Source organism: Thermobia domestica, chromosome 8 (genome assembly GCF_964235325.1).
Source record: "Thermobia domestica chromosome 8, izTheDome1.hap1.1, whole genome shotgun sequence".
Taxonomy (NCBI): Eukaryota; Metazoa; Arthropoda; class Insecta; order Zygentoma; family Lepismatidae; genus Thermobia; species Thermobia domestica.
In genome coordinates this window covers 119,740,426-119,757,866 of record NC_137461.1, presented here as the reverse complement: position 1 = coordinate 119,757,866, position 17,441 = coordinate 119,740,426, and the positions used below count along the sequence as shown (strand labels likewise).

At 37.1% G+C, this 17,441-nt stretch overlaps 1 protein-coding gene across 1 annotated transcript in view; it reads left to right on the top strand.

Moving 5' to 3' along the window:
* The window catches only part of LOC145691824 (uncharacterized), a 47,717-nt gene extending 32,924 nt beyond the window's left edge, over positions 1-14,793 (top strand). The window contains exon 2 of the mRNA XM_081767136.1: positions 14,454-14,793. Within this exon, the coding sequence (XP_081623262.1) occupies positions 14,454-14,639 (186 nt within the window). The 3' untranslated portion in view covers positions 14,640-14,793. The remainder of the gene's footprint in view (positions 1-14,453) is intronic.
* Positions 14,794-17,441: the final 2,648 nt, after the last annotated feature.

Here is a 17,441-nt window from a genome sequence, read left to right as displayed (position 1 = left end):
GAAAATTTCAAACTTGAAACACATTGTTATGGTTTATTCTGATCAATCAGCTTTTTGATCACTGCCGCTGTCTTTTAAATTTTGCTTACGCTCGTTTCTTGATATTCCACACTTCTCTGTCAAATTTGGTCAAGAAACTAGATTTTGACGTCGATAGGTTTACTTGTAAGAGAAGGAAACTATAAAAGACAGAATCTTCTTGAAAAATTGCAGGGCACAAGGGTGCAATAGATGTATTATAAAATGCATTCACTGTCTGCATTTCCATTTGAGTTATTTCTCTGAAAAATTACCTGCTATAAGCAATGAACAGAATGAGTGTTTTCACCAGAACATTTTGCAGATGGAAAAACGTTTTAAAGGGAAATGGGATCCGTCCATGATGAGAGATTGCTGCTAGTTACTCCTGAAAGAGGACTCCACTACATAGAAACGGGAAAATGTTTCGAAACTATCTTTCCGTTAATAAATTTTCTTAATCAAGTTTATAAGTAAACATGCAGAGTGTTCCGGGGATAAACTGACACTTATCATATGTGTTCAGGATCTCAGTACAAGAAAAAAAAAATTCTGCGATTTTGGTCGGAAATGCTTAATTACGGAGAAAGAGAGCTAATTAAAAGTAATTACTGGAATTGGTAATCTTACCCTTTTATTATCTCTGTCTCCATGACTCGTGTGCATTTTCATCTGTGAACACAGTTGATTGGGATTCACGATTGTTATATCATTAAAATATAATTGAAGTAAGTTGTAGTGATCAATATAAACAATGAATCTCAAATATGAAGTTTCTATTTTTTGAAAAAGTAGCATAAACAGCAGTAGGAAATGTCAATAAAACATCAGGTAAAAGATTCTTGTATATCACTGAGTGTAACTGAAACAATGAAGATGAATTCATTTTCTCATTCATTCATTTTCAAGTATGCCTTTAGTAATGGGTGACACTTTTCATAAGGAATTATACGCAATTATTATATTTTATTCAGTCATATTAACACCCAGTGCAAGTAGGGCCTATTATTTTAACCTTAAACTGCAAAATAACTTTTATATGTATATAATTATATACAGGGTGATCCTTCATAGGGTTTTTCAACTTTAATCAGTTATAATTCTTTATTAAAACCACATACTAAAGACCTGCATGGGCCGGGCTTGGGCGGGCCGACAGTGATTTCCCTTCAGGTCGGGCCGGGCTGAGGCCGATTAATTGCAAATCTTTAATAATTATTGACATTCGTTAAATGATAATTAGAATAAAGGCAAACGTTGAAGAAGTGTGCCCGTGAAAAATGTTACAAAATGAAACTTCGAAAATTTACCGGGCCCGGGCCGGGCTTGGGCCAAGAATTTTTAAAAACTTATCGGGCCAGGCCGGGCTCGGGCCGAAAATCTCCAAAACTTTTCGGGCCCGGGCTGGGCCGGGCCTACGTACATTCGGGCTGGATTGGGCTCGGGCCGAAAAATTCGGCCCGTGCATGTCTCTACCACATACAGACTTGATTTATATGTTGGAGGGCGCCGTGACTCAGTGGTAGAGCGTTCACCTCCGGTGCTTCGGGTCCCTGGGAAGATCCCAGCTCGTGCCGTGTGGACTTTGTGATGGACAAACACCGTGCTCGTGGGTTTTATCGGGGTTCTTCCGTTTCCTACCACTTTCTTCATTCCACAATTTCACTCATCTCTCATCATCACCTTCTCCTTTAGCCTAACCGGCATAACCGTGGGACGTAAAACTTAAAGATTTCATTTCATTTTCATTGACTTATATGTCATTGTACTGCAAAATACTTCAAGTTTGACTCACGTACTGAGCAGTTGCGGAGTTGACCACACGTGGCGCCACATGTCAGTCGTTGAAAATGGAGATTTTCACTGGTGAAAAATGAGCTAAGTGCATGTTTTGGTTTGAAGAAACGAAGTCAGCAACGAGTGTATAGCGTGTTTCGCACACAATACGGCAAGGAACCACTCAGCAGACCAACAGTGTACAAATGGTACTAGACATTTGTTGAAACAGGTTGGTGTGTACGACACACAAAGGCTCCAGGGCGCTCAGCCGTGACTGACGATGTAGTGGAAGCAGTTAGGGAGAATTTTGTCCTCGGTCCTCGAAAATCTACACGACGTGCATCACATGAAACTGGTATCCCTCAGACCACTGTTTAGTGTGTATTGTGTAGACGTTTGTCCATGAAGACATGGACTGTCCTTGGTTCAGGCATTGAGTGAAGCGGATAAACATACCGGATATGAATTCTGTGTTACCATGTTGGATCGCATTAGTGGTGATGAGTCATTCTTGAACAACGTGGTATTCAGTGACGAATCAATTTTTCACCTTTCCGGCCAAGTCAACACATACAATTGTAGTATTTGGGGCACGGAAAATCCATATGCACATGTGGAGCTGGTTCGTGACAGCCCTAAAGTGAACGTGTTTTGCGCTGTTTCCAGAGCAAAAGTTTATGGACCATTCTTCTTTGCTGAGAGCACTATCACCGACATCGCCTATCTTGATATGCTCCAGAACTTCCTTGTTCCACAGTTAGATGAAGGTGACCACGATGACCGCTTATGGTGGCAACAAGATGGTGCTCCGCCGCACTACCTGATAGACGTAAGGGAATTTCTTGATCAGCGTTTCCTAGATAAGTGGATAGATTGTGGTGGACCAATTGCCTGCCTGCCACAGTCTCCAGATTATGCGCCACTTCTTTCTGTGGGAGTTTGTGAAAATTAAGGCGCACATCCCTTCCCTACCTGATAATGTTAATGAACTGAAACATCGCATCACATCAGCCATCGCGGACGTTACCCTCGAAATGTTGGCTACTATTTGACATGAAATCGACTTTCGTTGGGATGTGTCCAGGATGACCGCAGGTGCACACAATGAGTCATAATGGATTTGTCACAAAAAAAAATGTTTTGCAGTAGTATAAATAGGTTCAACAGACGGTGCAAGTTAGTTGTAAACTTGGGGCGCCGCAAAATGTTTCCAATCGGGTCCCACCCCACCAAAGGCCGGCCCTGACCCTAGGTCGCTTACTGTTCCTTAAATGTGTATGTAGCTACAATAACGCTTAATGGTAGTGTTATACACAATTCTACCTCTGTGGTAAAAGTAGTCCCCCTACTAAAAATTTTGGAAAACCACAGTAGTCGAGTTAGTAGGTCGGCTATACAAAGTTACAAAGGATGAGGGTCCATAAGGAAGGGAGGTGTTTGGCTCTAAGGAGTTAAATATTATGAGTTGTGTATTTATAAAGTAGGATCATTAGTATAATAAAATATACACAAATTAAAGCCAAAAGATTGTAATAGCCTAGCTGAATACACTGAAACATTCTTAGTGCAATAAATCGTAAAACATTGCTGTGGCTTGCACAATAATCAAATAAAGTATGCGAAAAACTATGCAGTAATTAGTCCGAACCGTCGTCACAACTTTCTGCATTTTCAGACCAATGAGAAACGTCAGCATTCATGATGTAGGAGGTGTGTGGAAGTAAAGAAGAACCTAATGTTTGTAAATGTCTTTGATATCCCAATTGCCACAATACAGCGCCTATGTGTGCATAACACCGAACTATTCGTGCAACAACCTTGTATTCGCAATACCAACCACGAATTAGAGGTGAAACACCGTTGTGATACTGAATCTATGAGTTATATATTTTGGAAGACGTGTGATGTGACTGTACTTGGACATGAACAATATCATCGCACTCTTTGTGAAAAAATATATCATAAAGACGCAATTCACTCAAATACTTCTTTGTGTAAGAAGTTGCTTGCTTAATTTGATACACCCCAAGCGTCATATCGCGCAGCTCCTGTATAGTTAATCTTGGAAAGTCCATTGAAGTGTTAGCGGACATTTTGTTCTAGGTACTCTAGCGGTTTTTTTTTTTTTTTTTTTTTTTTTTTTTTTTTTTTTTTTGTTTTCGGATTCTACTGGTATTGGTAAATGATTAGGTTGATTCACCAAGGTTAGCATTCGTTCTGCGATGATCTCTTCTTCCGTATCACTTGAGATACGAGAAAGTCGAAAAGCATTGCACATAGCACAAATAATTCGAACAAACTCGCCAATCATGGGTGTCTGTGTATTTGGCATTACCTGTCCTAGAGCTTTCCGTCATTTGAATATACTGTTGACAGCTTCGATCACCCATCTATTACATGTAACCATTCATGATTCATTCGATTCATTTGTGGTATGCTGTTTCTTACTTGGTAAGAAATGTGGCATTTTTGGAATAAATCTCAATTGACTCTTCAATATTTTGTACCACACACACATACAGCTTCGCACAACGTTACTACAGTGCTTTCTGTTTCCCTATAATCACTGTGTGGACCTACTTTCTCTCACATATTCACACTCCGTGCGATCAAACGCGGTTTCGTTTGGTCTCCACAGGCAACTTTCTGCTACATGATGTCAATGCAGCAACCACCTACTGATACATTTTATCTTTTTTTTTTTTTTTTTTTTTTTTTTTTACTATGAGCGCAATCGTGATACACTTTGTTACTTATATATCTTATGTGCTTGGTATATTATATAAATAAGAAAGTGTATCAACGTTGCGCTCATAGTTTAACAAGCACGAGACTAACAGAAAATCAGCATTTTTTCTCAAAAATCCTCCAACTACTCGAATTTGGAACTCTAAAATATACGTAAATATGGATAGCATGAAGCAAATATTTATTGGATCGTTACGTAGGTATGTTCTATATTTAACACGGGTAGTTACAATTGTTGTAGTAACCGATTTCGTTTTTTAGATTTTTAGAGCCAAAAAACCCGCTTATGGACCCTCATCCTTTTACGGATACAGTAGTCGATACCCTGCCTCCCGCGGCAGAGAACGATTGGGCTGCTGCGAAATTGCGTGTATTTATTGGTTATTTAATATTAAATTACACAAAAACTTCGGTAAAGCATGAAAACACAACAACAAAAGGATATAGTATACATGAAGCTGCATCAGTTCCCGAAGGAGCAGGACGCTCATACTTTTAGGGATTATTAATTGAGTATGTACGAACTTACAAAGGGGGTAACAAAGCGACTTTTATTTACTTATCGACTGATACGAAAATAAAAAAGAACGTAATCCCTAAAAGTATGAGCGTCCTGCTCCTTCGGGAACTGATGCAGCTTCATGTATACTATATCCTTTTGTTGTTGTGTTTTCATGCTTTACCGAAGTTTTTGTGTAATTTAATATTAAATAACCAATAAACACACGCAATTTCGCAGCAGCCCAATCGTTCTCTGCCGCGGGAGGCAGGGTATCGACTACTGTATCCGTAAAAGGATGAGGGTCCATAAGCGGGTTTTTTGGCTCTAAAAATCTAGAAAACGAAATGGGTTACTACAACAATTGTAACTACCCGTGTTAAATATAGAACAAGCGTATTTTACCTACCTCTCGAGATTCTCAAAAAATATAAATTTTCCTCAAAACTCTGAAATTCAGCCAATGTAGTCACACATTAAATATTTACCGCCAACCTCTTCATCACTCGTCTCTGAGCCAGGTCTAAGCGATGGTGGAATCTAAGCAATGTTACAGCACAATTTGTTCATAGAGGTCGACTACTATAGGTATGTCGACTTAAGGCGCAACCACCCTAGATTGGTAAAAATTCCAGATTGTAACAGCACGAAAACAATGGTAAGGCATGGCGTGGGAGGCCCGGGTTCGATTCCCGGCGGGAGCTCATGTGGTTCGGATTCCACGTTAATCAGTAGGTCCACGTCTCATATAGCCTCGCTGCTGAACGGGACGTTAAACTCAAAATCAACTCAACTCAACAATGGTAAGGCACATGCTATGCCATTTCTTCTTTACTTAGCAATTAACAGTTCTCTTCGCCTTCTCCTGACTCTGAACTGTCATTGTCTTCTTTGCCTTCATTTAAGTTATTCACATCTATTTCATCATTTTGATCCCACTCATCTTGACAAAATTGTCGTGCTGCTCAGCAAACCGTTTCAGCTCTATTATAAGAACACTTCTATCAACTTTGGCTAGGTGATAAATGGTGCGTAAGACTTCTGTTGGAAATTCGTCAATATCTGCTATTTCAGGGACTTTTTTTTTTTTTGATAAAACCATGAACAATCTTTCAAAATATCATTGTTTGGATTAAATCATTTTTTTTCAATATTTGACCTAGCACAATCGATAATACGGAAATAGATTAGTTTAAACTTCTGAACTGGAGTAATTTATGAAATTTCCTCTTTAGCTTTTTCACCAGGCATTTTTTCTTCTAAATTCTCTTCTCATCGAAGTCCATTGAAACTTCTACATCATCCACATCCTCTAAAATACTATTCACAGCAATTGCATACTTTTTTGTATTTGTCAAGCAGAAATTCAGTGCTCTGAATTCCTTTTAGCAGTGATTTGTTGTAACAAAGTTTGCACCAAATTCCAAGCTGTGCAGTAAACAATTTCTTTACTCTATATTTTGAAACGGGACGAAGGGGGGTATAATTAGAATAATATCGAGCATTACAAAATACACGAGAACATTTTAGAGTTTTGACCATGGATTTATAATATTTCTGGCCGTGAACTTTGATATGCAATCGAAGCCTGTAGTCGATATTTCTCCACCGGGAATCGAACCCGGGACCATGCGCACCGTAGGCACACGCGCTAACCATTCAGCTAAACACAATAGTAATCAGCGCAAATATTTTTAATTTCCAACGTTACTTGTATTTTGACTATTGAAAGCCCACTTCCCTAAAACAGAAAAAATTGTACCAAAATTGCTAGCAATCTAAACTTTCACAATAATTCTTTCTCGCACATAACAAATGAATAACAATATAAATATTCAGTACGGAGTAGTAAACGGGGTCAGCGGAGCCCCGATGCGTTCCAACACCTGCACTGTCGCTATTCTTTACTGAGAACAACTAACAAGGAGAAGGCACACTTTGGTAAGTTAACTTCAGGGCCATTCTTTGCGAGGTGGTAGTACATATTTAAAGAGTTAATATTACAAACTGGGAGAGTGCAATGGGCAAAAATGACGGAGAGAAACAGTCTTTAAGTTTTCTACTCGACGCATATATCGTACGACGCGCAAAATTATCAAGTGACAGCGTGGCAGAGTGAGAAGATCAAGCAATAAAACACAAATAGATGAATGGCACTTTTCAATGATCCACCTAATGCCTTCATTTTAAGTTTATTCGCACAAGGTTAGGTCTGTTAGTTGCTTTGTTCTTTATCAATAAAACAATTTGCTCACATATGCAATCTTTTTCCCTTATGAAGTAACTTCGTAATTCAGGTATACTGTTAGAAAATTATACACGTAGATTTTCACCTGTATTTTTTAAAATAGAGTATCCCAAAGACATATAATTTTGTTGTCTATAAAATTCTATAAACAAACACATTTTCAGGTAAAAAAAAAAAAAAATAATAATAAAATGGGGCCTAATACCAAAAGAAATAAACTTGAGTAGTAAACTTTACGAACGTTTAGATACCGCATTGAAAAAAAAATATATTTGTAATCCAGGGTTAACAAGTCTAGGGAAGTTGTCTGGATTGGCTACCAAACTTCTTTCAGAACTTTCTATAAATCAGGTAAAGATGCCGATGGTGACATGAGGTGCTTGTACACCTGTGTTCAGAGTATCGCAGAGATATCCAGGCTTCTCAGTGGTTATTTCAGCGGAGAGAAGTAGAATGCTCCTCCAAGTATGTGGTAGTCAACTGGGATCTGTTACGAGAGTGGTTGTGTTGCTGGTACTGTACATTCCATTTCCACTCGTATGACAGAAAGAAATAAAGATATCGTTGATTTTGTAGATCTATATACTTTGATGCAGTAAGGGTACGTGTACATTTACCAAAGGTGCAAAAGATTGCTTATACAAAACACCCGAAATTAATAGAGAAGCGTCATATTTTGTACAGTTCCAACCTGACACGCTGGATCCATGGCTTCGTGGAACTCGCGCCATATTCGTAGCTTACTATGAGCATGGTGAAGTCGAAATCGAGACTCATGACTCCATGCTACTCATTGCTATGGTCCAGTCACGGCATTCTGTTGCCAATGCCAATTAAGCGCAGTCTCATATAATGGCAAGTGGTAGCCTCGTGGTTCGTCAGCTTCTGAAGTCCATACGGTGAAGCGGACGCCGTCTACTAACTATCCGACTGGACCTCTTATTCAGTTGGGTGGTCATCTGGGCTAAGATTTGCTGGTTGATTGATTGATTTTTGAGTTTAACATCCCTTTCAGCACAGAGGTTATATGAAATGGGACCTACTGATTAACGTAGAATATGAACCATGTAAGATTTGCTGATGTTCGGTACAGCAAGCAAGAATGAAAATATTTATACCTTGTTCTCCTATTATAATTAGCACTCAAAACTCACTCAAAATATCATTTCTCCTTCCTATAATGTCATACACACATGAAATTAAATAAATAAAATACAACGTTGTTTTCCAATATTGCAATAGACCATTTGTAATATTGTTTTCCAAGAGGTGTAATATTTTCCTAACCATGTATTGTAACAGTTATTCAACTATATAGGTATATAAAATGTCATTGCAAACTCCCTGTTTATATGAAATACGTATACTATTACCTAATTTTCTATTCGAAACATCTTAGATTCTTTTCACGTTATGAAATTACTGTAGATTTCCAAATTTATGTAGATCCAATATTGAAACCGGAAATATATCTATAACTTCCGGCAGCAATAGAGTGACGATGTAAGAGATGCAACCTATTCACCGAACGCTGAGTCCTCATCAAATACAATTTCTTGCTATCTCTTACAATTAGTAAAATATAGGAATCAACAGTCAATATTGAAATTGAAAGTAGCACTAGCTCTTACTATTTCTGACTTTAATAGAAAAATGAAGCTGAGGTAAAATCTATTCTTAAGATTTGGAATCCATGCCATAAACCGTTTGTCATAACTATTACCGTTTCACTATGGAAATCAATATTAGAACCGGAAGTAGTAGTTTATTTTTACCACTTTTTGTTGTAATAGAGGAATAAAGTCGGAAATTGAACTTATTCTTCCAATACCGAATTTAATAAACAACTGCTTCTCTATATATATTACCATTTTTCACTATGGAAACCGGATATTTCTATCACTTCAGGAATGTATATTGGAACAAGTATCGATATGAAACTTATTCTTTGAACACTCAATTTACATGAGAAAGACGTTTCCCCTATCTCTTACTGTGTTTGCTCAGTTAAAATCTATTTTGAAACAGGAAATACTAATAAATTTGTACCACTTTCGGTTTTAGTAGAGAGATACATACATAACCGGATATGGTACCTTTTCTTTAGACGCTCAATCGATTCCTTAAAAAATGCTTTCCGCTATCTATTACTGATTTTGTTTTATGGCGATTAACATTGAAACTGGAAACGGTTTATTTCTATCACTTTCGGTGTGAATAGGCGGTTAAAAAAAAAAAAAAAAAGATGGAATAGGCGGCTAAAAAAAGAGATGGAACCCATTCTTGGAACAGTGAATCGATTTCAAAAAATCGTTTCTCGCTATCTTTTACTACTTCTGATGGAGATCAATATTGAAACCAGAAGTAGTGTTACAGTCTATCGCTTCCGGTTTTAGTAAAGAGATGCGGTTGAAGATGGTTGAATTGAGTTGAGTTAGAGTTCAGCAGCAAGGCTATATGAAACAGGATCTACTAATTAACGTGGAATCCGAACCACATAAGCTCCCACTAGGAAACGAACCGCTTAACCACGAAGGAGCTCGGGTGAAGATAACATCTTTCCTTGAGATGCTGAATCGATTCCAGAAAACCATATTCATTTAATTTAATGGTAATCAATTTTGGAACCGGGAATGCTTCCGATTAGAATAAAGTTAACGGATGAGGCGGAACCAATTGTGACACTGAATCTAATCTCAAAATACAAATTATCGACATATCCGATACCTGTCGTGAGACATACATACAGACAGACATAACCGTTCTACGTATAAGACTCGCAACACTTATGCATTAGAGTTTGGAAATCTGAAAGGCAAGAGGAAAGTTAAATATATATTTTTTTTCTAATAATGAATAATCACAAACTTTAAAAGAATAGCTCACAGATCAAGACAGTTGAAATGCACGATTTCAAGAAGTAGTAGTTTGACATGTATATCACGTAAAGGAGTTCGGTTTCTATGGCGTTATTATTGAAGCCGGGAGTGTTAGTAATTTACACCATTTTCGGTTTTACTAGAGATCTTAGAATAAAAATGGAATATATTCTTGAGACGCTTAATTGATTACACAAAACCGCTTCTCTATATCTATTACCGTTTTTACCTATAGTGATCGCCGTTAAAACTGGAAGTGGTTGGTTTGTACCACTTCCAGTTTATAGATTGTGGGACACTTGATTGACTGAAAAAAAAAAAAACTTCTCGTTACTACCGTTTTCATTCTATAACGATCAACGTGAAAACCGAAAGTGGTTGATTTCCGCCACTTCCGTTTCAGTAGAGAGAATAGAATGGAGATATTTTTGATCGTTTAATTAACAACAGAAAACCACTTCTGAAAATGATTGATTGCTTACACTTACACAAGTTTCAGTAGAAAAAGTCGAGTGAAGATGAAATGTGTTCTTGGAATACTACATTGATTACAGGAAATTCCTTATCGCTATCTATTATGGTTTTTATTCTATGGTAATCAACGCTAAATCCGGAAGTGGTTTATTGTCTCTTCTTTTTTGAATAGAGAGTTAAGAGAAAAAAATACACCTATTCGTAGAATGCTAAATCGATTCCAAACATCAGTTTCTTGCTATCTGTTTTTGTTTAATCAATATTGACACCGGAAGTTCTAATTGACTTTTACCACTTCTAGTTTTAGTAGACTGTTAAGGATGGGTATGGAATGTACAAGGGTCGTTCAAGGTTGACCGGGACTTTTATTTCCTCTGAGGAAACAGCACAAGAAGCACCAAACCATGTCAGCTTTTCAAAGTATTCTCCGTGCGCGTCGAGGCACCGTTGCCATCGTTGTGGCAGCTCCCTGATTACTTTGGCGTAGAAAGAACTTGGTTGTTGTCGTAGCCACTGGAGGACATCGTTCCGCAGTGCTTCATCTGTCATGAATTTCTTCCCTCCCAGATGGTCTTTAAAGGATGCAAACAAATGATAATCACTGGGGACTAAATCTGGACTGGAGGGGGGATGGGATAGAACTGTCCACAGACCGTCATACGTGTCCCCTTCTGATCCAATGTCAGCTGCCGGGGAATCCACCTTGCACAGAGTTTGTGGAAGCGTAAGTGGTCGTGAATGATTGTCTCAAAACTTCCGACACTGATATTCACCTCGGTAGCAATATCCGGAACTGTTACTCGCCGGTTCTCAAGAATCATTTGTTCAACACGTGCGATATTCACTGGTGTGACTGCAGTCTGGCAAATGTATCCATGCAATTCATTTGTTACCAGCTCCCGTCCTTCGCGAAACTGTTCACATCATTCGTACACTCTTGTCCGTGAGTTGTGGTGGGCAAACCGTGCTGGTGGGTTTTCTCGGGGTTCTCCCGTTTCCTCCCACTTTCTTCATTCCACCATTTCATTCATTTCTCATTATCACCGTCTCCTTTAGCCTAACCGGCATACCCGTGGAACGTAAAACTTGTCCGTAACATCGTTTGTTCACCATACTGTGCAATTTTCTGAAAATCTCATTCGGTTTAACTTTCTCCTTCACAAGAAATTTGATTACACACCGCTGCTCCACAGTCACAGACACAGCCATGTTGCAGCGCATGCGCCAAACGTCATGATGGGCGCTAATTACTCGAGAAGGAATACATTACGTCACCCGCAAGTTTAATCATGATCCGTCTATTCATCGATTATTTACGTACGAAAATCACGGTCAACCTTAAACGACCCTTTTGGATACTTAATTTATTGCAGAAAATTACATTTCTTTATCTGTTACCATTTTCACTCTATAACGATCACCGTGAAAACCGAAAGTGATTGATTTCCGCCACTTCCGTTTTCAGTAGAGAGAATAGAATGGAGATTGAATATATTTTTGCATCGTCTAATTAACAACAGAAAAACACTTCTCGCCTTCTATTATAGTTTTTATTCAATTGCGATCTACGCTAAAACCGGAAGTGGTTAATTTTTGCCTTTTCCAGTTTGAATAAAGGGTTACGAGAGAAGATGGTAGCTATTATTAGAAATAACAGTTTCTCGCTTACTGGTATTGTTTTAGCTCTATGTAAATCAATATTGAAACTAAAAGTTCTAATGGATTTGTACGACTTCTGGTTTTAGTAGAGGGTTAAAGGATAGGTAGGTAATGTTTTGTTTGGGCGTTTAATCGATTGCAGAAAACCACATCTGTCTATTTATTGCCATTTTTGCTCTATAGTGATGAACGTTAAATCTGGAAACGATTAATTTCTATCATTTTCGGTCTAAATATCGACTCTAAAAACGATTTAAATTCTTAACTTTTGACCACCTACAGTTTGACCCAATTTAGTGATGGTTAATCAAGTAGTTCTTGAGATTCTTTTGTCTCCCGGACAGATGGACAGAGTAAGTAAATACATAGGCTCTGCTCCTCGAACTGCAGCACTATAAACAAGGAATTTCGTTACCGTAAATGTCGCAGTAAACATACAAATTTGACAACAACGCATTATGGCGTTCTGCGCAAGTTTCTTCTCAAAATCCATTTCCTTAAATATAGATTAATATTTAAATAAAATGTGAAATATAACACGAGAAATGATCAAACGATATACCTACTTTATAATGAGGTCGTTACTTTAAAATACTTTACACATACTAATAGACATTTCACAAAAGTGAGAACAGATCTAGTAAAATTTAACACTAAGTGCTCATTATAAAACGAATCAAGTTTTTCTTTTGCTTGTTACCTTTTTCCATAGCAGAATACATAACCAAATGAATCAGTATCTTGTGTTGTAGCTGAAACATAACTTATTTTAGTGCAATATTTATAATATAAACGTTTCATTGCGTAGTAGTTAAGGGAATGAACTAAAATCTGTACTGACTTCCGGGTGGTGATCCACCTTAAACATATTCTTAATGCGAGTTATTTTTTAAAAAAGAAAATGTATTAACTTTTCAGTTTCTTTTTTTCTCGTAAATTCATAACATATCAATTCAACTGTCAATTCTGCGCTTAAGGGGTAAGGTTAGATTTATATCGAAGTTGCACCACCCAAGCGTGATGTAATGTCACGTGGTATTATCACGGACGCAAAGAGGAATAAAACGGGCCTTCTAACCCCCTTCCCTCGCTGACGCTCGCTCAGCATTTTTTCGTAACGTACGTAAATCACTTTTCTTTTATAAATAAAGTTGTGTGTGTAAAATGGACTAATTACATGTCATTACGTCATGATCGGATGGTGAAACTTCAATGCAAATTACTACACCCGTGCTTAAGTATTTTTTACTGCCAAAGCAAAAAAATTACATTAATTCTGTTGAATTAATAATAATCTCATAACCGAATCTACTAGAGAGCAACTGTGTTTCCTTTTTCTGTTCAAACATTTATATGTTATAGTTGGTTGTTAATTGCGGCATCTGAAAAGAATATTAATAAGATATTAGAAAGCTTGAGGAAAAGTTACGATGGATATTGGCTTTATACAAAAGTTTGAAAGTCAACAGTGATGGTAATTGAAACGAAACGGTCCGATATACCAAACATAAAAGTACAAGATTAGAAAGTAGAACAGGCGACAAGTTTTCAACATCTCGTTTGTAGTATTAGTGTGTACGCGAAATAAACATAAGGATAGGAGTGGTAAAAAGAATTGATTAGGAAGAAGTATATTAATGGGTGTTTGAATAAAGAGTTAAGAACAAGACTTATAAAATATCTCCTCTGGAGCATTATATTCGACGGTTTAGAATCATGGATATTATGTTAAATCGATAAAAGGAAAATATTGAGGGTCTTTAAAATATGGATGAGGAAAAGGAGAGAGAATTAACTTGGTTAAACGGAAAAAGAAATGAGGAGTGTTAGAAGTAGTAGGACAGAAATTAACAATTTTGAATTTTTTCAAAAGGGGGAGGATAAACTGTTTGGGGCATTGTCTAAGAAGGAACTGTATCATGAGGGACGGTGCTAGAAGGTACGGTGGCAGGAAAAAAGGGAAGAATGAGGAGGCTACAGTTAAAAGACGGTATAACAACAGAAAAAATCTACATGAACACAAATACCGAAATAACCTGTCAATTATGGAACCTAAGATGATGAATTGCTATTAAATCAAATTTGGATTTTGTGTAAATTCAAAAATTGTGAAACACTATCTAACTTTGTTTTTCTTTTCTTATTCCAGTCTGTTGCCCGTTGCAGACCTAGTTCCGATGTGATCTCAGACTACCACTCCGATGACACCGACATGTACGAGAGACTGATACAGTTTGTCAACATCTTAGGACAAGTAGATGCCTATCTGGAGAGCAAGGCAAAGTCGTTCTTCAAGAAGCTATCTATTGTCTTTGATGATCGAGATAGAGACTGAATATCGAAACCAAACTATACAACAGTGATTGACTCGTATATATAATAGACGCTGCTTTATTATGGCCCTAATATTAAATTTAACATTGTCCAACAACATGCACTGAAATATATATCCTGTCATACTTTTTTACAGTGTTGTTTTTAAATTGTCCCTAATTCGAATGTGAGAAATACAGTATATTGCATTGTTTACTTAATCTTTTATCCTAATAATGTATTATATAAGAGATTGATGGTGTTAAAGAAAAAAGAAAAGGGAAAAAAATGAAGAGTTAACGCTGCAAACCGAACAAGTTAAGAAATTATCCTTCAAGGTCCCCTTTTCACATGTATACTCATCCATGTGTTCATCTATTGAGAAAGACATTTTCAAAAACAAACTCTGCTCTATTTAAAATTACCGTTTAAAAGGATGGATGTTTAAAAAAGAATAGGAGCACTACTGTATTTTTCCTTTCATTTCTCGGCATAATACATTTTTCAACGTGTTTGTTTCTTGTATCGATCTCAATTGCATTGCATTTTAAAACAATCTTAATCAATCATAGGAATGTATCAGAACAAAAATGCACAGTATAATAACGTATCTGATTTATTAGATAACAAAATTTCCACAAGTTGTATACAGCAATTTCTTACGTAAGGTGTGTCGTACATATCTACGAAAGAAACAGTACGAATCCCACTTAACCCTTTTCCGGTCCGTTTTTTTGTAGATATGATGCTGGGTTATGCCTATTAAAATAAGATCTCCACCAGGCGAATATGAATAATTATGTCGGTGGATTCCATTTATTCTATGTATTTCCTATAGATTATGGGGTGGGAAGTATTCTTCCCACGAGCCTAATTTAAAACGGTTTTTTTTCCCACAGTAGAAGAATGAAGATTTTTTTTATTTATTATTTCGTAATATTTTCTTGCTGTAATGCATGTATTTCAATTTCCAGGGGAGGGCAAATGCCCCCTCTTACCCTCCCCTCCCGATGCTAATGAGTATGGATTGAATTGTATGGAAACAGAAATCAGTAAAAAGTGCTTACTATTTACACACCACATGGTGCGCACTAACGTTCGTGCTAATCACGTCAGCAGAAGCAGGCATTTGTTCTCCAAAATAGTCATTTTCGACCTGCCTTACTGCACGATAACCAAGTGGGAAATGCTATTCCCATCAACCTAAATAATGCATTTTTGACAATATGATTTTGGGAAGATATCTTTCCACGGCCCGGAAAAGGGTTAACGGAGTCTGTTTTTATTAGTTCATTGATTTATATGGGGAATTATTTTTATGTTTTCTTTGAAATGAACTAGAACTTAAATCATTTGGTTTCACTGATTTGATTTGAGTCATTTCGAAGAAAAAAGAGACATTTTGACTAAAGTTGAAGAATATATTAGTTTTCTTCTTTCGCTCCGTATGTTCCCACTTGTGTGAGGTCGACGTATCTGATGAGTTTTCTAAAAAAAAAAAAAAAAAAAAAAAAAAAAAAAAAAAAAACCCTCTGTCTTGGAATTCTTCCCCTGTTAGACCTTTCTTCTTGACGTCATTTCTAACCATGTTCATCCATATTCTTCTTGGTCTCTCTTTACCTCTCCTCTCATCCACTTCTACTGTAATCATTCTTCTGACCACGTAGTCATTTGTTCTTCTCATTCATTAGACCACAATAATTTTTTTCTTGGATCTTCTTAGATATCTTTGCAACCTTGGTTATTCCTCTTACTCTCTCATTCTTCAGTATCTCTTCTTGTTATCCCACAATACAGTATAGCATTCTCATTTCAGTAATATTTAACTTTTTTTCATGTCCTTTCTTTATTTGGCCTTGTATCTGCTCCGTAAATCATTGCTGGGCCAAACTATACTCCTAAGAAAGTAATTAGTGCATTCATTAGTGCTTCCTGAAAATACTGACACTTTGTATGGAATTTGATATTTATGAAGTTGGCCTCCACCAAAAATTTTGAATGAATCACAAAATGTGGTAGCACTAACGTTAGTGCTTAATGTGTTTAAGTGCACTAATGATGCACTAACGATTGTCGTTAACCCCATGTTTCTACCTCTATTTGTACAGAATTTGATATCTTGATTAAATTCCAAAATATGGTAGCACTAACGTTAGTGCTTAATGTGTTTAAGTGCACTAATGATGCACTAACGATTGCCGTTAACCCCATGTTTCTACCTCTATTTGTACAGAATTTGATATTTCTGAAGTTGGCCCCACCACCAAATATCTTGAATAAATCCCAAAATATGGTAGCACTAACGTTATTGCTTAGTGCTTTTAAGTGCACTAACGATTGCCGTTAACTCCATGTTTCTACCTCTATTTGTGTAGAATTTGATATTTTTGAAGTTGGCCCCCCACCGAAAATCTTGAAAAAATCCCAAAATATGGTAGCACTAACTGTAGTGCTTAGTGTGTTTAAGTGCACTAACGATGCACTAACGATGCGCTAAGTTTGGTGAAAATCTGTCTGCATAAAGATGGGTGGGGGCTAACTTCATATGAAGTTGCCCCCCACCAAAAATGTTCAATATCTCGTAAACGCTGATAGCACTAACGATAGCTCTAAATGCACTAACGTGCACTAACGATGCACTAACGATGTGCAACGTTTGGTGTAATTTGGGAGAGGTGGGGGGGCCAACTTCAGGCACGTTCCATCGAATTGGATTTTGTTACATAGATGGCAAAAATTCTCAAAATAAGAAACAAAGAACTGTAGAGGTAAATAACACGCAAGACTGTATTTCGGTTTATGACTTTCAATGCAACTTAAACGA